The sequence below is a fragment of the Homarus americanus genome, unplaced genomic scaffold (assembly GCF_018991925.1).
Source record: "Homarus americanus isolate GMGI-L3 unplaced genomic scaffold, GMGI_Hamer_2.0 scaffold18703, whole genome shotgun sequence".
NCBI lineage: Eukaryota > Metazoa > Arthropoda > Malacostraca > Decapoda > Nephropidae > Homarus > Homarus americanus.
Genome location: NW_024749779.1, coordinates 5,446,134 through 5,468,108, shown reverse-complemented (window position 1 = coordinate 5,468,108; position 21,975 = coordinate 5,446,134). Strand labels below are relative to the sequence as shown.

The following is a 21,975-nucleotide window of genomic DNA, read 5'->3' as shown; positions in this document are numbered from 1 at the left end:
AAAACCGTGAGGGCAAACTTTTTCGGAGTGAGGGTTGTAAACTCTTGGAACAATCTACCAGAGAGTGTTGTGACGGCACCGAGTGTGAGCTCTTTCAAGAGAAGACTTGATCAACACTGGAGCGGGTTCAGGTACATTCAGGAGCCGGTGCATGCCCAGTATTTGCCAACAGTGCGTGACAGAGACGTGACCGATCGCCCGGGCGGCTAGCGAGCCGACCTTTTGGTGAAGAATATAAAGGAAAAGAGACGTGACCGATCGCCCAAGCGGCTAACACGCTGATCAGTGGCGAAGAGGATAAAAGTTAACATGTTGTGATATAATGTGAGGGCGCGGGTTCCCTCTCTGTATCTACACCACCCTCATCTTACTTACTTCTCTTAGTCTTACTCTTACTCAGTTCCGTCACCTATTCTTTTGGTAGCATGGACATTCTTTTGGTAGCATGGTCGAGGGTCTAGGCACATGGGTAGGGTAATTCTGGTATCAAGTCACTTGGATGGAAATAAAGGTAAAATACTGTGGGAGAAATGAATACACCTAAAGTACTCTAAAAACAAGTTTATTAATATGCAATCAATGGGGAAAGATATTGTATTAATCATATAACTACCAGGCTCAACTCCTGGGCTTAGTGCAAACTCAGTTCCTACATCCTTACTCTTAATCACAACATTATTGGTGTTACCTTACATGGCACTCATTGTAGATTATAGTATTTTACTCAACATACTCGTTAATAATTAAACTAGCATATACAGGGGTCCACTACCCATCATGGGATAATTATTTCCATCTAATTATCCCTAACATACATGTTACACCACTCTCTGTGGACATATACTTCCAAGGAGTAACCCAGGGTAGAGCACTGGGGCTCACGACTGTTGTTATTGTGGGGTAGCCAGACACATGGCGGGTCTGGGGTCTGGCCCAACGAAGCCGTGGGGCACATTAATCAGGCCGCATCGGTGCCATCGTTTCATATATGGTCCCTGCTGGGTACCTACTTCATCCGGGGCCGTTGTTGAATGGTTGCAAGAATCACAATGGGATCTGGAGAAACATGGGAGCAGCGTCAAGGAACATGACAACACAAACAACTCTCTTGTCTAGACGACAGACGTATTTACGTTTTATTACTTCTACACTGGGTGAATGACAATTCAACTGTTAAATCATGAACACTGGTGAACACTGATATTCACTACAATTGACTGAATTAACTGAATGGCTACACAAAACATACCTGGAGAAACATGGGAGCAGCGTCAAGGAGCATTCTCCCTGGCTCGTCTTGGGTATATATACCCCTGAGTTGCCAGTGATCGCTACTCACGCAATGACAATAATTACAAACAAACTAACTGTTACTCATTCAAAGATGACCCTCAGTTGACAAAGGTCTGGCGAATGCCTTGAGTTGATTTACACAGACTAATTCAAGATTGAGCTTCCCAGGAGAAAGTGGAATAAACACGCATTGATAACTGTCTTCAAAAAGGCAGGACTCTGGGAGGGAACACAAGTGTAGCGTGTATGGGGAAAAAACACGTCTTCTCAGATCAGCATTCAACGTGACCATGACAATAAGCTGCAGGAAGGAGTGACAGTGAGCTCAGTTGGTGCAAGATTCACAAGTTGTCGCTTAAAGTGATGGAGATTGTTGCTAAACAAAGCCAGTGTGGCAAGTTCAAGGCTGACATACCACAAATGCCACAACAACATCTTGAACTGTCTGTTGGAGCTGTTTGTCATTGTACATCAACAAACGATTGTGCAAATCAATATCATTCATTGGTGCTTCGACAACAGACCAATTAGTAAACCAGGTACTCCATGTAGATCCAGAGCACAAAGCAATTGAGCCGATGCATAGCTTGAAACTCGTGTCATTATGCCAATGTTATCCTCGTTTCCTTCTAAGAGCGTTACGTTTACTATTCGTTAGGTAACTGTAAAGTAGCTGCTTTGGCAGTTTACTGTCGTCATTGCTGGTAACATGGCCAGTCCAACGTAGTTGTTCTTGGATAATGGTAGCCTCGACGCTCCTATAGTTAATTGGTGTCAGCAAGAATACTGGCATTTTTTCTCTTGTCTTCCCAGCGAACTCGGAAGATGGAATGTAAACTACATTGGTGAAAGTTTTGAAGTGCCTTGAGGTGCCTCCTGTATGTGACCCATGTCTCACTGCCATATAGTAGGGTGGGGAGGACCACTGCTCGATATACGTGCAACTTTGTAGATAATTTAAGCTCCCTACAGCTGAAAACACGATTTCGGAGTCTGCCAAAGGCTTGAGATGCACATCTGCTCCGATGCTGGTTCTCTTCATCGATGTCTGCGGTGGTGGACAAGTGGGAGCCGAGATACCGAAAGTGGGCAACATTAGAAAGGATAGTACCGTTAAGCTGGATGGATGGTGGAGGTGTGTCTGAACCAGGGGCAGGTTGAAAGAGAATCTTAGTTTTACTTACATTCACCTCAAGACCGAAGTGTGCATACGCATCTGTGTAGGTGTTCAGGATCTCCTGTAGGTCGTGTTCAGTGTGAGCAACAAGGGTGAGGTCGGCTGCATACTGAAGTTCAGTAATGGAGGCTGCCGACACTTTTGTTCTTGCCTGGAGTCGTCTTATGTTGAAAAGACCCAGTACTCGATGTTCACCCCGCTGGCTAAATTGGCACTGGCACAAGTAAGGAAGGCAGCCAAGAAGATGGAAAAGAGAGTTGGTGCCAGTACACACCCTTGTTTAATCCCTGTTTGGATGGGGAAGAACTCTGACTGGATGCCGTTGTACAGGACACTGCCGTTCATGCCATTGTGGAGTTGCCTCACAATTGACGATGAATTTTGGTGGGCAGCCAAAACGGCTGAGGGTCCACCCGAGGGCTTCCCTGTTGACCGAGTCGAAGGCCTTTGTTAGGTCGATGAAAGCCATGTACAGGTCACGACGCTGTTCTCTGCACTTTTCCTGTATCTGGTGGGCAGCAAAGATCATGTCAGTGGTGCCACGTGATGGTCTAAACTAGGAAGAAGTATGTTTAAGAGGACTCGGGTGATAATCTTGCCAGTTATGGACAGCAGAGTGATCCCACGGTAGTTGCCACAGTCTGACTGGTCTACCTTGTTCTTATAAATATTGACAATGGAGGTGTTTTTAAGAGCTTGGGGGATTTCCTCCTTTTCCCATATATTCTTTAGGAGAGAGTGGAGACGGCTGGTAAGCAGAGATCCTCCCGCTTTATACACCTCGGCTGGGATTCCATCAGGCCCTGAGGCTTTGTTATTTTCATCTGTTTGAAGGCAGTAGCTACCTCATCCAGGGATGGAAGATAGCTGAGGTGGGTCAGCTCTGGATGCTGAGGCACCTGCTGGGTAGTCAGGACACCCACATCGGTGTTTCAGTTGAGCAGTGAATGGTAGTGCTCTTTCCAGTGCTGAAGGAGGCCTTCATTATCTTTAATTATGAGGTTACCGTCAGCTAAGCGGAGGGAGGCTGCGCTATGAGTGGCCCATAAAATATTTTAGTGGAAATGAAAAATTCGCGCATCTTGTGCTGATCTGCAAGTTTTTGTGCTTCACACGCTTATTTATAAGCCAGTCGTTCTTTAGATTGTGAATTTCCCGCTGGGCTGGCGCTTTCTTCTTGCGGAAGGTATCAGCTTTGGTCAGAGACTGAGGGTTGTTCTGTCAGTCAGAAAACGCAGCACGTTTATTATCGAAGAGTACTTTGATTGCCGGGTCCTGGTGTATTGTTTTGATCTGGCCGAGGGTTTCTCTGCAGGTTTTTGTCATAACAGTATTAAGAGTGTACCATTCTGCACTGGGATTCACGTTGTTTGCTGTTGGGGTGTTTGTAAGCCCATGTTCGAGCTGCTCTCTGAAAGCATGTGCTACTGCTGGATCCTCCAGACGCTTAGTATTAAAACCTCTTCTGGAGGCTTGCTGCCTTCGCCGTTTTGGGGCGACGTGAAGTGAGAGGTTGGATCTGCCAAGTCGATGATCAGTGTCACAGTGGTCTGAGCCACGCATGGCATGGGTGATGAGGAAGATCGGCTCATTAGCCGCTTGGGCGATCGGTCACGTCTCTGTTACCCACTGTTGGCAAGTACTGGGGATGCACCGGCTCCTGAATGTACCTGAACCCGCTCCAGTGTTGGTCAAGGACTCAAGTCTTGTCTTGAAAGAGCTCACACTCGGTGCCGTCACAACACTTTCTGGCAGATTGTTCCAAGAGTTCACAACCCTCACTCCGAAAAAGTTTGCCCTCACAGTTTTCTGTACTTGCGGCTTCTTCAATCTATTAACACCTTTGAATCCTCAGGTGGTCTAATTTCTGAAATACATAGCTGAAAAACGTATAGTTCACTGACAAACTTTTACTATTTGAACTTTACGATGTTGGATCTCCCGCGCGTGTCCGGGAGCCATGATTGGTCGGGCTCGTCATTATCTGTGGAGTGTGGACATCATCATTGCGCCAAAAATGAAAGTGGAGCTAACAGCCAATGGAGATGAAATCTCCCAACAACCGAGGTAAGTAATAATTTTGATTAAATCATATTTTTTTTTATTTTACGATCCTGTATCGTCATAAATTTATGAATGACGTGAAAGTGTTTATTAACAGTGTGTGAGAGCAAGCAGTAGTTATAAAACCTCTCCGGCCTCTGATAATTTTTAATGTTAAAAAACACCACGAACATATCTTCAACACTCTATTTTCTTCAAACATGCACCATTAAGCTTGCTTAATTTTATCTGTATTAACATAATTATAAATGGATAGTTTGATGTGTTAAAATATATTTAGTATGATCAGTTCGTATACAAAATAAACGTCAGCTTGGGCTTTTCCGTGGTATTTTCATAGCATTAGCCATCTTGCTCCCGCCGCCCAGCTGATGGATGTCAACAAACTTGGCGCCGAAATCGTATTAGACGAGAGGACGAGGAGCACAGGAGAAAGCTACCGTATAACATTTAATTCGTGAAAATTTTGCCATGGACTTGGTGGTACAGTCAGGGTATGTTTAAATGCTACACCTAATGATCAATTTGTAGACTTTAAGGAAAAAAAAGATTAACATAACCTAGTGTACATGATTATATGGCTGCTTTGACAATTGCTTGTAATTGATATTTAACGTGATCAGAATTGTTGGACAAGCTGCCTAGTAGAATTGATTAAACTTAATTTAAGATTAAAATTAAATATATAAACTAAGTTTAACAAACTTAAATTTTGTATAAATCTAACCCATTTTAATCATACCTTACTCGATCTTGACAATTCCAGGGCAGGGTCTCAAAGTTTGGGACATAACGTGTCGGTACTTAAATTACGTAGAATTTGAGTATTTGTCAAGAATATTTAGTAGTGATGCCTACTTATGAAAAGTATTTGACAAAATCTACCATGTACAGTAAATTGTAGGATGGGCAATTGTGTCCACCTGTTGCATGCCCGAATAAGAAATGTGGACATTTCTCTATAGAAGATAAATGCTTTCTTTTGTAGAGGATTTGTTTTTTTTGTTTTTGTTCTTATAGATAATAGAAGATGATAACTATTATTTAGGTTAGTTCATCTTATGAATGAATAGTTCCTGACTTGGTGAACAATTTCACCAGTTATTCCTGGCAGCGGGTCCGACTAATTACCCAAATGTACCCAAATGTAGCCGCAATGAAGTCAAATAATGGTCCTACATGAATAAATCGGACTGCCAATCACTTCTCGACGAGTATTTGGTGTCACAAAGTAAAAAAAAATTGGAAAACGTAATTTAATCTGAGTTAATAGATCGCATGCATGTACCGAGGGAGCGAGTAATTACCCAAATGTAGCCGCAATGAAGTCAAATGATGATCCTACAAGAATAAATAGGACTGCCAATCACTTCTCGACTGGTATTTGGTGTCACGAAGTCACAAGAAATTGGTAAACTTAATTTAATCTGAGTTAATAGATCGAGTGCATGTACCTAACCTAACCTAACAACTCAGATTAAATTAAGTTTACCAATTTTTTGTGACTTTATGACGCCAAATAATAATCGAGAAGTGATTCACAGCCCGATTTACGCTTGTAGGACCATCATTTGACTTCATTGCGACTACATTTGGGTAATTACTCGCTCCCTCGGTACATGCATGAGATCTATTAACTCAGATTAAATTATGTTTTCCAATTATTTTTTACTTTGTGACACCAAATACTAGTCGAGAAGTGATTGGCAGTCTGATTTATTCATGTAGGACCATTATTTGACTTCATTGTGGCTACATTTGGGTACATTTGGGTAATTAGTCGGACTGCCTGGCAGCTGCTTGTCTATACCCACCACCACAATATTGTAAGAAAAAAAAATATTGATACCCTAACCTAATTTAAAATAATAACTTATTTACTTAATGGCCACGCTAACTAGAAGTAGCCATGCCAAGGAAAAAAGGGCCAGTGGCCTGTGTAAGGTCCTTCCATTGTTATTGATAGTCTTGTCAAGGAATGGCATTTTTGAAGCCAAGTACTGTTTTCATTTCACAGCTTGAGCTGGTAGACTGTTCCATAGGTCTACCACCCTCTGTCAAGAAGTATTTCCTTATTCAGTTCAGTCAGCCTATAGGAAACATCATTCAAGTAAAACTGCCTTATGTAAAATTCATAATGATTTGGAAATAAACACAAGCACAGGAAAGTCCTTCCTTATGGTCTTGCTAGATCTCTGCAGATTTTGACACGGTGGATCATCATCAGTTGCTTCAGGATCTTTGGTTGTTTGGGTTTCCATCAGAATGCACTCTGCTTGAGTCTTATTTGTCAAAGCGATCTCAATGTGTGATGGTTGGTGGAACTATTTCAGGCCCGGTCTCTTTGCAGTTTTGAATCCCACAAGGATCAGTTTTGGGACCACTTCTGTTTACAGTCTATACCAGTAGTCTTGCAATGGGATGCTCTTGGTGTTGCCAACCATTTCTATGCTGATGAGACATAACTTTATGTGAAAATAATAAATGTTGAGGATATTGACGAGATAATGAAATCCTTGATGTCTGATATTAAGATTTGGATTGCTAGCAGAAAACTTAAGCTGAATGATGGCAAAACTGAGATCACTGGTCAACAGCCAAAATGGTTCACATATGAGATCATGCTCACACAACTAATTTCATATTGCTGAATTCGAATCTGATACCCTGTACTTGTTTTGTTCTATCAGACCAGGTTTTATAAAAAAATCAATAGGTACAAATATTTAATATTCCATCACGTGTCGTGCAAAAGATGAGATTATCTCATGTGACTGTGCTTTCATGACTAATTTCATATTAATGAATATTAATTGGATGTTTCATTATACCATCAGACCTACTTTCTTAAAGAATAAAAAAAATAGTAAGTATAGTAACATTATCGCATCATGCAAGATACAATTTTAAACCTATCACAGATAAGCTCATAAAAAATTGTACCAAAAAACATAAGTTCAAATCCTTTATAATGACAAAATATGAAGTTCTAAAAGTGCCTCTGAACTTTACTCTTTCTCTTGTACAGCTTGCTCTCTTCTCGTTGCAGTGTCCAGCAATAGTCGCCCATCATGTTAGGACTGAATTGTCCCTGATATCTGCTCTCCATTATGGCGATATCTTGATGAAATCTTTCGCCGTGTTCATCACTAACGTCTCCAAGGTTACCTGGGAAAAATTCAATATGAGAGTGGAAAAAATGCAATTTCAAGGACATCCTTGCTCCCAATGCATGATAATTCTGAAGCATGGTTGTTACGATTTCTTTGTAGTTGTCAGCACGATAGTTTCCAAGAAAATTCTTTGACACATTGACAAATGATTCCCATGCTTTTTTCTCCAGTGGGTTCAATGTTTTGGTGAATTCGCTATCATTAACTAGTATACGAATTTGTGGTCCATTCAAGACACCTGCTTTCAACTTGGCTTCGGAAACCACACCACCTAGTTTCTGAGATAAGTATAGAGTCCCAGCACCGAATTGATCCATAGCTTTGATGAAATTTTTAGCCAAACCGAGCTTTAGATGCAGTGGAGGCAAAAATATCTTTTCTGGATCTACAAGCGGATTGTGAGCACAGTTAAACCTTCCAGGCGCATCTCTTGGTCTTGTCGGCCAATCCTTTCTCACATAGTGCTCTGCATCAGCTCTGCTGTTCCACAAGCACAAAAAGCACATGTGCTTTGTGTAGCCACTCTGAAGGCCCAGTAGTAAACTGATGACTTTGAGATCGCCACATATCTTCCACTGGTGTTTCTCATACTCTATAGCGGCCAACAGAATTTTCATTGTTTCATAGCTCTCAGTCATTTTTGTTGCGTGTGCTATTGGGACAGATGGAAGCCGATTGCCATTGTGTAAAAGAACAGCTTTCAGAGAGTCTTTTCCTGAGTCTATAAACAGCCTCCAATCCTCTGTCTTGTATGTTTCAGACTTGCAGAGTTGTTGCATGAGAGATACTGCGTCCTCGCAATAACAAAGGTTGTTTGCCATCTTGAAAAATGCAGACAGCTGTCTATGTCGGTAACGCGCTGTAGTGATATGCACTCCATCTTCTAGCAGGTTACGCTGCTTTAGTCTGGATCCCAAAACTTCAGCCTTTTCTTTTGACAAGTTTAGGTCCCTGATGAGATCATGAAGCGCTTCTTGAGTAAATAGTTTAGGCCTGGTATTTTCAGAGTCATCCTGGTAGTCGTTTTCCATTGAGGTAGAGGTAGAATCGGAATCACTCAATTCTTGTTCAGTCGGTGGATTTGGGACTGGAAGTTCAGCACTGTGCGGTACTGGTCGGATTGCAGAAGCAATATTGGGGTACTGTACCTTGCCTCGTGTCTTGATTTTTATTCCCTTAATATTTGTGAGACAGAAGTAGCAGTCACTACTGTGGTCTTTAGGTTCACGCCATATCATTGGTACAGCAAACGGCATTCCTGAACTTCGTTTACCACACATCCACTCGCTCAGGTGGTTAACACAAGACTTACAGGCTACATGAGGTGCCCATTTCTTGTCTTGGTCACCCAAATGACATTTGAAGTAACTTTTGTAGTTCAGTCGAACAGCTTTTGTGATTGGTTTCTTGAGGCTACCAGGAGTGAAGGCACCACATATGTAGCAAAAACTGTCAGCACCGTTCACACACTTGCGACGTTCCATGTTTTGTTAATTTCAGAGTAATTACAAATCATGCAGGTGTAGATATGCAATATCATGAATCAGCAAACTGAAACAAACAAAAAAGCACAAATCAGGACAAAATAATTGCATAAGTGGAGCCAATGAGCATATAAATTACTGTATGAATAGCATGGTACACTAAATATATAGATATGCTGGTTCTGGAAAACTGAGCCTGATACAGCTATACGAATGTCATAATTGAGTTCAGCACATACAATTACACTAGAATCAGACTGTTTTGATCCAGAACCATGAGAATTTTTTTTTATGTTGACCAGTGTTATCATCACCCAAGGAAATAAGAGGGAAGACAGTTCAGATGATTTTGGCTCTTTAAACTTTGGTGAAGTACAACACATTCCTGTCAATTCTGTTTGTAATCTTGGAGTGTACTTTGACTTAAAACTGAATTTTAATGAGCATGTAAATTCAGTAGTTAAGAGTTGCAACTTTCATATTCAAAATATACTGTATATGTTGTTACAGTAAACATTTTTTGGATAGACTGTATCTTGTGACACTATTACATTCACTTATTTTGCCTTGGGTTAACTATTATAACACTTTATGGGTCTGCCTACCTAATTATCTACTGAAAAAAGTTCAAACAGCATTGAACAGGATTGCCAGGCCTACAGGTATTTTTGCTCTCCCACCGAGGACTCCCACTACCCTATTCTTGATTAAATTACATTGGCTTCCAATTAAAGCTAGGATAGAGTTCAAAATTTTCCTAATGACTTTTAAGGCACTTATGTTTGGTGATTTTAAGTATTTGTCAAATCTACTAAATCCTCTGACTACAAGTTCTGAAATAATTTTGCCTAGAGGAGCCTAGAGCAGGACAGGAATGTTCTTTTGTTGCCCGGTCTTTTTCCTATTTAGTACCTAGATTGTACAATCAGTTGCCTGCTTCCATGAAGCAGCTGACTTCTGTGAAGGCCTTTAAGAAACAACTTAAAACCTTTCTTTTTTTTGTGAAAGTATGTTCCTGAAAAGGGTACAGTGATTGAGAATTACATGGTTTAGCAAGTACAGTATATTAAAATGTAAAGGTACAGCACATGAATGTAAGAAGCTGAACTGTCACTTTGTGAGCTTTTATTGTAGTACAGTATATATTTCTTTTCATTCTCAAGTTGTGTTTTGAGTGCTTGTGAATTCTTTAGAAGAACTGGCACTTTTGATAAACATAAGAGTAAGACCGGCTATTATTAGTATTTGTCCTGCATGATATCTTGGCAAGTTAGAAGTTGATGGTGCATGACATCACGAAAAAAATGGTCCGAGTTTACGTTTTCCATCCACTTCAAGATTTTGGATGCCCTTTTGAGATCCACCCTATTGTCTGAAGAGTTGCTAGTCCTAAGGCTCTCAGTCAACTTGGATAATTGAGATGATATGTATCAGGAATCATCTTAGTCACTGTGTGTTTTACTTTGTCTAGGGATGTTATGTCTATCTGAAGGTATGGTCTCCATGCTTGTTGATAGTAACGGTGACCTGTGGTGTAATGGTCAGCATGCTCGTTCCACAGGAGCCGATGTAGCAGGAATGGCCAGGTACTTTGCTGCAAGCCTGGTGAGGGCAGGAAACTCAGGTTGCTTGGCCTTCCAGTAGCCAAGGGGATCACCATCTTCCTGTAGACATGGCTGGTTGAGGTAGAGTGAGACCTCAGTTTCTGATGGAGTTGGTCTTGGTGTAGAAGACCGGTTGGCCAGGGCAAAGAACTTGTTCCGCTTCATCGGTGGTGGTTCAGCAGGGGAAGTGTCTGTTGTTGTAGGATCAACACTGCCTGCCATATTGTATTTCACAGTCAGAAGGTCGCGAATGTCTTTCACTTTATTGTCGTAGTCATGACAGTGTAATATATTATTTTATCAATTCATATCAATTCATTGATATCAATTCCAATTCAATTCAATTCATTTTAATTTTGTATTTTTTCAATTCCAATTTATGGATTTTATAACCAATTCCAATTCAATTCATAATCGACCCCATGTCTTTGATGATTATTTCATTTCTGTTGCTCAACTCATATGTTCTTACTTTTGGTGTTTCTTTTCTGCCTTTTCATTAAAATCATCATTCAAAGATGCTTATATTATCATAATTAACTTTCTCCTAGAACGGTCCTCTGTAACCCTTTAACTTCTTGCAAATACTATCTGTATACCGTAGTTTAGTTTTTTATTTTATTGTTTTGTTCTAATTTTACTTAAAAGGGTAATTGATTTGTTCTATGCCATTTTCAATGTTGGAAAATTATTTTTATTATTTTAATTGTTTTGGTCAATCATTGTAGCTAGAATATTACTCTCCTCAAAGGGGTGAAAACAGCCATTTTTTGGCACACACTGGTTGAGACTGATTGACAAGTGGTTTAGGTACAGGAGGGTCGGGATATATTGTGACTTTATATTACGATTTTTTATATCGTGGCTACCAAAATTATTGACATTTTCCTACATATAGCGATAATTTGTTTTATTTCGCGAGGGAAATCGGGCAGGAAATATTTCAAATGTATCGCGTGGCAAACAAATATGTTATTTGCTCACCAGAAGAGCCACCGTGGCTGCTCACGCTCGCCCGCTCAGTCTTTCTGAGTGAGTGACGAGAAAGCAGCCGATTCTGCTGCAGATTATGAGGTGAGTGTTTAACAGGTTGCTAGTGACTTGAAAAGTGAAGTGAAGATAATGGAAAGCTTAGTGGAAAAGATTTAATACTGTAACTAATATTATTGGTGTTCGTTTATGTAGGTGTGGGATTGTCAAGTGAGGGTAGCAGTGTGGCGTCAGCTGCCGAGTCTGGTGTTCCCAGGATGGTGTGTCAGTTGCCGAGTCTGGTGTTCCTTGATATTGAAATAGCCTGTTGTTCCCGAGTCTAGTGTTCAATGGTGCTTTAGTTAGTAAGAAAATGAACTCGTTAAGTCAAGTTTAGTCACTTTTTTGGCCTCCAAAACCTAACCCTATTTTTCCCCAATGATTACATGTACAGTAATTATATACTGTATCGCGATTTAGTATATAGCGAACATCGTTGGACCCTATCGCGATATATCCCGACCCTACTGTATTGCGAGAAATTAACCCCAGTTTTATCTGAGACCTATGTTTACCCTATCCTGTTTAAGTATAGTACAGTAAAACTTCTATTTAACAAACTACAGTATATGTAGGGGAATGTCCAGTAAGTAGAAGGTCCATTAAATATGAAACCTCCATTTAATGGATTATATGGAGAAGAGAGTCTGTTAGTTCAAGGATCCATCATATGTAAAACTATCATCTTATGAATTTAAGTACAGGAGAGAGAAGTCCGTTATATGGGGGTTTCACTGCACAGTATAGCTAAAAAAAAGTACTGGCAATTATTGTATATTTTGTATTATCAGCTCTTTAGTGTAATCTACAACATCATCATATATTCATTACAGAAAGCGCAGTTATGATAAGGAGAATAGCAACAGTAACATGAAGTGCACAAGATGGAGTTTGGGTGGTGATGTTAGCACAAACCCTCCACTGCTGGCAGACATGGGTTTGTCAATACTTCAAGATGAGGAGAGTATAGGAGGACCCACACCTACACCACCTGTCACACAAGTTAATGAAGACAAACCTCCACCTCCTCCAAAGGTCTGATTTTAGCTGTAACTTTAGAGCCACATACACTTTTTTAGATTCATTTGCCAGTTGATTAACCAGAATTAAGATTTGCCCACTAACCTTCAACTTCTGTACATTTTAATTTTAAAACTTTGACATCAGTTAATGCTGGGTCTGCATTTTTTCAGTACCTGGCAATTACAAGAGGTTTGCATTTTTTATTTGTTCACCACATTTAAACTAATCATTTTTTATGTTATTCCCACTGAGGCTCCGAGGGCTTCCACATCTCTGCAGAACCCTTGTGGCCATAGTTTGTTTTGTTGCCATATGGCAAACAAAAATTGTGACCAAGTCCCAGGTTGCTGATCTGACTTTCTGCCCCATTTACACACAATTGCAGGGTTTCAATTGTTTCTCTTAATTTGACAATACAATATACTGTATAGACATCGTTTTGCACTACAGTATTAATCTTTTTAAAAAATTTTGTATTTATTTATTATTATTATTATTATTATTATTATTATTATTATTATTATTATTATTATTATTATTATTATTATTATTATTATTATAATTTTGCCCCCAGGTCCTGATGTGGGTCATTGACCTGTGCCCTGGTGGGCTAATCCCCCCAAAAATAACACACACACACACACGCACGCATGCGCACACACACGGGTTACAAATGAGTTCCGTTCCTGTGGACGTTCTTATGTTGGAAATGTACTTAAGTCAGAACACATACCGCATGTTCACTATATCATAGCCCAAGTCCTTTTATGCATCTTGAATCACTTAATTTAAGGGAAAAGAAGAAATTGAATGACAAAATACAGTAAAGAAAACTAAAAATTAAAGTTTGACACTTACATTGAAACCTGGGGCTGGCTTGCATGTAGAGATGGGCATTTGTAGGAGTGACAGAGGCTTTATTGGGGTGAAACTGAAGATGGTAATGATGGTGCAGCAAGTGAATTCCCTGCTGCTTTAGCTAAAATAATTTAAGGGGGGATTATTGTGCTGAGCAAGTTTATAATTTTGATAAGACTGGTTTATTTTGAAAAAGGATGCCTGAACTCACGTACCTTTCAGAACATGAAAAAACAGCACCAGGGCATAAAGCTGCCAAGGAGAGGATGACCTTACTGTGGTGTTGGGGACTAAAACTAAAACCTTTGCTTGTCTACTAATTAGAATATATATATATATATATATATATATATATATATATATATATATATATATATATATATATATATATATATATATATATATATATATATATATATATATATATATATATATATATATATATATACAGTGACCTCGTTTAACGAACACCTCGGTTAACGTAATTTCGATTAACGAACTGCCTTCCATAAGGATCTTCAATTCGGTTAACGAAAAAAAATTCGGTTAACGAAGTTCTTACGAACCGACCTCAACATGTTTTCGCTTGCACTGACCGGGCAACCAGCTTTAGTATCAGTCCGCCAATACATTAATCGGTTCTAGGGCTTAAATTCCTTACTATTTTAGTAAATATCAAGAAGTTTATACTATTCAATAATTTTAAAAGTTTAATATTCAATTTTTTAGTCATTTTAACAATTATTGAACATAATTGAAGGTAAAGTGACTAGTTTAATCGCGGCATCCAGCCTCTTAACACAGCAAACAGGAGTTAGTCTCTCTCTGTTTTCACTGGAGGTAACATCTTGCTTGAGACTCTCTTCAACTAAACGCTTTTTTTCTGTGTTTCCAAGCAAATTATTGGTCATTTTGAAATATATTTTACATATTGACAATATATAATGCAGTGCAGTGTTGATTTAAAGAAAATAATCTTGAATTACACCAGAGAGCTAAAATTTTATGGGTGAAATGGCGCCATGGGGTGACTTCTCTTCCACCCCAATGCCTTCTCTTCTTCCTTCTCCTTCACTCCCATTCTAAATCCCATCATCATCATCATCATCATCATCATCATCATCATCATCCAGGAGCCTTCTACATACACACCTCAAAGTAAGTGAACTTTTCTACCACTTTTGTTGAATTTAGGAAATTTTCGGTGAGCTGGAACCAATTACCCAAAAACCCATTGAAACAATGGTTTCGGTTAACGAACGTTTCGGTTAACGAACGACCTTCTGGAACTGATTGAGTTCGTTAACAGAGGGGTCACTGTATATATATATATTACTGTATACTGTATTTCTTTACATATTTTATTGATATTTAAATGGTGTGTAACTATTTTTTATTAACTATGTTTATGACTGCACCAACAACAATCAATATAACTTTATTGAAAACATAATACTGTACAGTAATTGAGTTAATATAGGTAATTACAGTATTGTGCCTAGAATACAGTATTCATTTAAAGTTATTTCTGTAGATACTGTATAAAGTATTATAATTATTTTCATTCTTGGAAATTGCAAATTCTCTCGTCTGAGGATCTCCCAGGAACCCTGATCAAAGTTAAAGGGTTAATATTTATGATCTACACTTAGTATTTGAGTAATTTTGTGGAACTTTATTTTGTGGTTGCAGTGTTGTTTGATTTAATTGTCTTTAAATTTCAGGAATGTGCTGGGGATTTTGTTAATTTTGTCTTTCATTGCAGGTGCTACAACAAACTAATCAGAATGTACTTAGTCATGGAACCTTTCTTCCTGATGACTCTGGAAATGAAGAAGAATTTTTTGTTTATAAACGTAGAAGATTAGATGCTATTGGAGGGGATGGTAAGTACAGCCACAAACCCAAATGCATCAAACAATCTTCAATCTTCTGTTTACAAGTAATTTGTAGTGCTCTTAGATTTTTTTTTTAATACCTATCAACTTTTATATAAAATTATTCAGTTCTACCTTTTGGAAAATCAGAATTAATGTTTTGTGATTTTAATGTTTGTACATATGATTATGTAGTCAGACTCTCTTTGTACAGTGTAATACTTTGTAAGCTATTTTTTATGTATTTTCCTATCTTTGTATTTTTTCCACCCTTGTCCTTTACATGCCTTTTCCTTCCTCATGTTCTAATTTTCCTTCATTTTTGGATCAATATGCAACTCATGTTAATCAATAGCATCCTGTGTATAGCAGTTCTTCATTTCTATAAGATATTATTTTTTTTAAAGATTATAATTTTATTTTTTCCAGATAAATTTAATCGAATGTCAGATGAGTTGATTTTGTCAGTTTTCCGATGGCTTCCAAAGTTCATGTTGGCTAGGTGTGCCCAAGTAAATAGAAGATGGAAGAGATTAGCATTTGACGAAACGCTATGGCGAAGACTTGATCTTGGAGGAAAGACACTTAAGCCTGGAGTTGTAGGCCGAGTCATTCTCAGAGGATCCAGTGTTCTCAGACTGGCTAAAGCTGAAGTAAGTCTTCACTGATGAGTGCATTATTGCCACAACAAAGAATTTTAAGAATCTAAATTTCAATAATTCAAATTTACTGTACTGTATAATAGTGTATATGTTGTTTGTACACCATGTACAGTATTACAGTAAGTCCTTGCTTAACGTCGGGGTTACGTTCCTGAAAACGTGACGTTATTTGAAACAATGTTAAGCGGATCAATTTTCCCCATAAGATAGGGTTGCCATATCTGAATATTAAAAAAAGAGGACGCTCCCGAAGATATCCCCCCCGCCCGGCACACACAGGCGAATATACAACATACATGGTATAGAAATCTTAAAAAAAAAAAAAAAAACCTTTGCTTAAGGCTGAATATCTTCATTCCCTTAGCTGCAGTCTTCTTCCCCCACTGTGTGTGACTTGATGTGCCCATGCATACTTTTCTGTAGATCGGATCTTTTTCAGTATTGGCTGATTGCTCTTTAGAAAGGTATAGAAGTCACTGCAAGATGTTTCTCGGAAGTTGTACTGTACAGTCAGAATGCCTTTCATTGTTTCAATACTCAATTTGTTTCTTTCCTTTGTCCATTGACTTTGCATCAGTGAAAAAACTCTTTCTACATTTGCATTGTGAGATGATATAGCAAAGAAGAATTGTGCAATTCTTAGCAATTCTGAGTGGCATTCAATGTTCTTTGATTTTTCAAAGTATCTGGTCCACTTTTTATGTGTTGGCAGATTACTAAATTTTTCACCACTCTTGTAATTTTCCACAAACTGCTTCAGGTTATTAACTTGGTCAAAACACTTCATCAACTTCTACCCCCTTATCAATCAAATATTTGACAGCTCTCTCTCTCTCTCTCTCTCTCTCTCTCTCTCTCTCTCTCTCTCTCTCTCTCTCTCTCTCTCTCTCTCTCTCTCTCTCTCTCTCTCTCTCTCTCTCTCTCTCTCTCTCTCTCTCTCTCTCTCTCTCTCTCTCTCTCTCTCTCTCTCTCTCTCTCTCTCTCTCTCTCTCTCTCTCTCTCTCTCTCTCTCTCTCTCTCTCTCTCTCTCTCTCTCTCTCTCTCTCTCTCTCTCTCTCTCTCTCTCTCTCTCTCTCTCTCTCTCTCTCTCTCTCTCTCTCTCTCTCTCTCTCTCTCTCTCTCTCTCTCTCTCTCTCTCTCTCTCTCTCTCTCTCTCTCTCTCTCTCTCTCTCTCTCTCTCTCTCTCTCTCTCTCTCTCTCTCTCTCTCTCTCTCTCTCTCTCTCTCTCTCTCTCTCTCTCTCTCTCTCTCTCTCTCTCTCTCTCTCTCTCTCTCTCTCTCTCTCTCTCTCTCTCTCTCTCTCTCTCTCTCTCTCTCTCTCTCTCTCTCTCTCTCTCTCTCTCTCTCTCTCTCTCTCTCTCTCTCTCTCTCTCTCTCTCTCTCTCTCTCTCTCTCTCTCTCTCTCTCTCTCTCTCTCTCTCTCTCTCTCTCTCTCTCTCTCTCTCTCTCTCTCTCTCTCTCTCTCTCTCTCTCTCTCTCTCTCTCTCTCTCTCTCTCTCTCTCTCTCTCTCTCTCTCTCTCTCTCTCTCTCTCTCTCTCTCTCTCTCTCTCTCTCTCTCTCTCTCTCTCTCTCTCTCTCTCTCTCTCTCTCTCTCTCTCTCTCTCTCTCTCTCTCTCTCTCTCTCTCTCTCTCTCTCTCTCTCTCTCTCTCTCTCTCTCTCTCTCTCTCTCTCTCTCTCTCTCTCTCTCTCTCTCTCTCTCTCTCTCTCTCTCTCTCTCTCTCTCTCTCTCTCTCTCTCTCTCTCTCTCTCTCTCTCTCTCTCTCTCTCTCTCTCTCTCTCTCTCTCTCTCTCTCTCTCTCTCTCTCTCTCTCTCTCTCTCTCTCTCTCTCTCTCTCTCTCTCTCTCTCTCTCTCTCTCTCTCTCTCTCTCTCTCTCTCTCTCTCTCTCTCTCTCTCTCTCTCTCTCTCTCTCTCTCTCTCTCTCTCTCTCTCTCTCTCTCTCTCTCTCTCTCTCTCTCTCTCTCTCTCTCTCTCTCTCTCTCTCTCTCTCTCTCTCTCTCTCTCTCTCTCTCTCTCTCTCTCTCTCTCTCTCTCTCTCTCTCTCTCTCTCTCTCTCTCTCTCTCATATTACAGTTTTCATGTTTTTTTCCGTGGAGAAAATGATGGATGCTGAAATTCCGGACTTTTGAAGAATTTTAAAAATTCCTTCCGGATGAAGATTTCGAGACCTAAATGGAGGACATGTCCGGGAAAATATGGACGTATGGCAACCCTACCATAAGAAATAGATAAAATACGGGAGTTACGTTCCTGGCCTTCCTTTGCCCCATGAAATACATTACATATACAGAAAATCATTGCTATTTCTATAGAAAATAGTGCATGCATGTACAACTACTAAGTTTGTTTTGGTACTCACCGATGGGCGGAGGTGGTAGAGCAAGTGTGTGGTGGGTAGTGGAGTGGAGGAAGGCAGGAGAGGAGGAGGGTGGTGAGTCACTGAGACCCAGCGGGTGGTTCCTCCTCCCTCTCAAAACTGTTAAAACCTCCATTTTCGTAGCAAGGCTAATGGTCTTATGTTGCTTCTTCACTACACTAGCATCAGTAACACTTGATGGGCGCTTGGAAGCCATTTTGAATGGTTAGAGTACAGTATTAAGAGCAAAAACACTTAAAACACGCACGAACGCTGTGGAAGGCTAACAAAGACTGGCGTCGCTTGGGGTTGCTGTGACGTTCCGCGCTGAGAGAGCATAGCGTGGCAAGACGATAGAGGGTGATGCACCATAAAAAGTAGTCCGTGACGACGCAAAACGACATTGTACTGAGTCATCGGGACGTTAAACGAATTTTGGGTATCTAAGGGTTAGCGACGTAGTACCGAAACAACGTTAAGCGGGCCAACGTTATACGAGGACTTACTGTACTGTATTATTGATGCTTGTAAAAAATAATATATGTAAGGTTTTCTCCTTGTAAAATTTTCATTTCAGAATTACATTGCTGTGTTTTTGAACTAGTTTCTATTGCTGACACTTAAAATTTTGTAAATAAAAATTTTCATTATTGCATTGATGGAAGGCACAAAGGGCAGTGAGGCTGAGTGATAGCCAAATATATGAATGCCCCTGTAGAGTTAAGAAAATACAAAAAGAGCTTGATTAATACTCATCGTCTTGGATGCAACTTACATACAGTAAGTCCTTTCTTATTGTCGTCCCGCATAACGTTGTTTCGATGCTAGGTCGCTGAACTTTAGAGACGAAAAATTCGTTTAATGTCCTGGTGATCCGATACTACATCGTTTTGTGTCATCATGAACTACTTTCTACGGTGCATCACCCGCTCTTGTCTGGCCACGCTACGCTCTCTCGGATCGGCGCGTTGCCCTCACTCGTGGAACGTCACACAAAACACATACACATACAGGTAAATAATAATGGGAAAATCCTCACAAATAATCAGAAACAAATGCAGTATTAAAATGTTGAGTCTACCCTCAAGTCTATTTCGTGCTTTATTAATAATAAAACACGGAGTAGACTGAGGGTAGACTCAACATTTTTAATACTGCATTTGTTTCTGGTGATTTGTGAGAGGATTTTCCCATGATTATTTGTTTTGTGTGCTTGTGTGTCTACACACACACACACATATATACAATACAGAAAAAATAATTGTCCTAGAGACAAACACATAAATTAAATATACATTTCTTTGTACGCAAGTAAAAATGTAACACATGTAACCCCCCCCCCCTCCGGTCAGTAAATGTTATTCGCAGATTTGGTGATTCGTAGCCATTTTGAGAACCTAACCTGCGAATTTGAAGGGCATGCTGTACTGTATTTCCTTTTAGTTCAGTGAATATTGTGAATGAAGTTTTAAATAAACCCCATTATCATGACTCATCATCCCTATTGAGTGCTGAAGAGCAACAAACAATTGAATATACGTAATTTATCCCACAGTGATAATTAATGTACTACAGTATTTGCACACTAACCTGGCCTGTAAGCCATGCCCCTCTTGTATAAAAATAGCCGATTGGTTCAAAGAAAAGGTTCACGTAGCTGTCCTTTTATTCAAACTAAATATGTTCACAATTGGTGAGCGGACCTGTTATTCTCTAAAATAATGTTAAATATCTGGACTATCAAAATGCAAATGATTTCAAGGCAGTAGCACTTCAGAGAGGATGTTTGAAAATTTTAAATATTTAACATAAAAGGGGGGTCTCGGATAGTGAGCACTATGACCATGAAAATGTTAAGACCGTTTCACACCAGATGTGATGCTAGCTCCGCTGCGGATGGAAATTGCGTGGCTTTGAATTGCTTCCGTTATTTTCAATGAGGCTGTTCAGACCGGATATGTACCATCCCAGATTGCCTCTTCATGATTTTTCTCGGCGTGGCTTCATCACGCATGTGCACTAGAGCATTTTGGCAGTCTGGGACTGACAGTTGAGAGAGACGGCAGCTAGCACCCTGCTTCAAGGTCATTCCCAACCATATTATCATTTACTTTTGTGTGAATATGTCATATGACATTTTAAGTTAAGTACAGGCTAATATTAATAAACTTCATGCAAGTATATTTTCGGTTTACCTTAACTTAAGGTAATGTCCAGCCTTTCCTTTGGGCTTATGGACTGCCTGTAGTTTGTATTTTGTTTCTTGATATCATTTTCAATTATTAATAGAACTTCATTGAATTGAGCATGGGACAATCTGAAATATTGTCTAAATTTTTCTTCATTAACTGAAAGCTCCTGCATAAGATGATGATATTTGCCAAAGTTTGGTCTTTTCACATTTGTTTCATGAACCAACTTTTTTCTTTTCTTAAGCATTCCTGAGAGTCAGCAGTAAAATTTCCTCCTCTTCATAAAACTACTGTGCACTGCCCTTCATCTTGACTGATGCAGTGATACTGAATATCTCCTGAAATATATGGCTTGCATATTATCCACTGTGAACACTCGCACAGTAAACACCGCGACCGAAAATCCGCAGCGTACCTGGCATCGCATCCAGTGTGAAAAAGCCTTTAAGATTACCGTAGTTTTATATTTTGGTAGATTAGCTAATATTGTCCATTCAAGAAATAACATCCATTTTATTATTTCCAGTGTGCCATACGACAGAATTTATGCTCTTTTTCATTCTGTCTATCCAACTGTTATTGGGAACGTGGACGTTAATCAATTATGACAGCTTCTACACCTAAAAATCTCACATATAGGTGTCATTGGAGACAACTATCCTGAAACAAGTATCAACTATTTACAACAGAATTTCCTCAATGTATGAGTTTACAGGAATCATGTTATTTCCCACTTTTGTATTATCCTTATATATATTGTCTTCAACTCAGGTGGGCAGCCCTATATTTTCACCTCAGCTGCACTATTTACCAAGTCTGCCACCAGTAAGAAGTAAGCTGCAGCACCTTGATCTTAGTATGGCTGCCATTGATCCACAAGGTAAGTGTTCAAATGTTCAAATGATACTATAAATTGGACCACTTGATTTTGTTTTATGAAATGAGATGACGACCCAAGCTAATTTAACCTAACCAATAAACTGGCCTAAACTAGTCTTGACTTCCCCCTAACCTCACCAAATGTGGTAACCTGATCTAAGCAAACTTAACACAATCATCCACAATCTTTCTGGTCATCTTCCCCTTATCTTCTCATCATCCAGTATAATGTAGTGGCCTTTATTTGGTCATTGTCCATGTGTAGAGACCAATATCTGGTTGCCTTTTCATGTTTATACTGTAA

At 39.5% G+C, this 21,975-nt stretch overlaps 1 protein-coding gene across 1 annotated transcript in view; it reads left to right on the top strand.

Moving 5' to 3' along the window:
- Positions 1-4,892: 4,892 nt before the first annotated feature.
- The window catches only part of LOC121853803 (S-phase kinase-associated protein 2-like), a 32,701-nt gene continuing 15,618 nt past the window's right edge, over positions 4,893-21,975 (top strand). Inside the window, exons 1-5 of the mRNA XM_042348176.1 lie at positions 4,893-5,028; positions 12,658-12,859; positions 15,471-15,591; positions 16,012-16,235; positions 21,564-21,672. Coding sequence (XP_042204110.1) covers positions 5,006-5,028; positions 12,658-12,859; positions 15,471-15,591; positions 16,012-16,235; positions 21,564-21,672 — 679 coding nt within the window. The 5' untranslated portion in view covers positions 4,893-5,005. The remainder of the gene's footprint in view (positions 5,029-12,657; positions 12,860-15,470; positions 15,592-16,011; positions 16,236-21,563; positions 21,673-21,975) is intronic.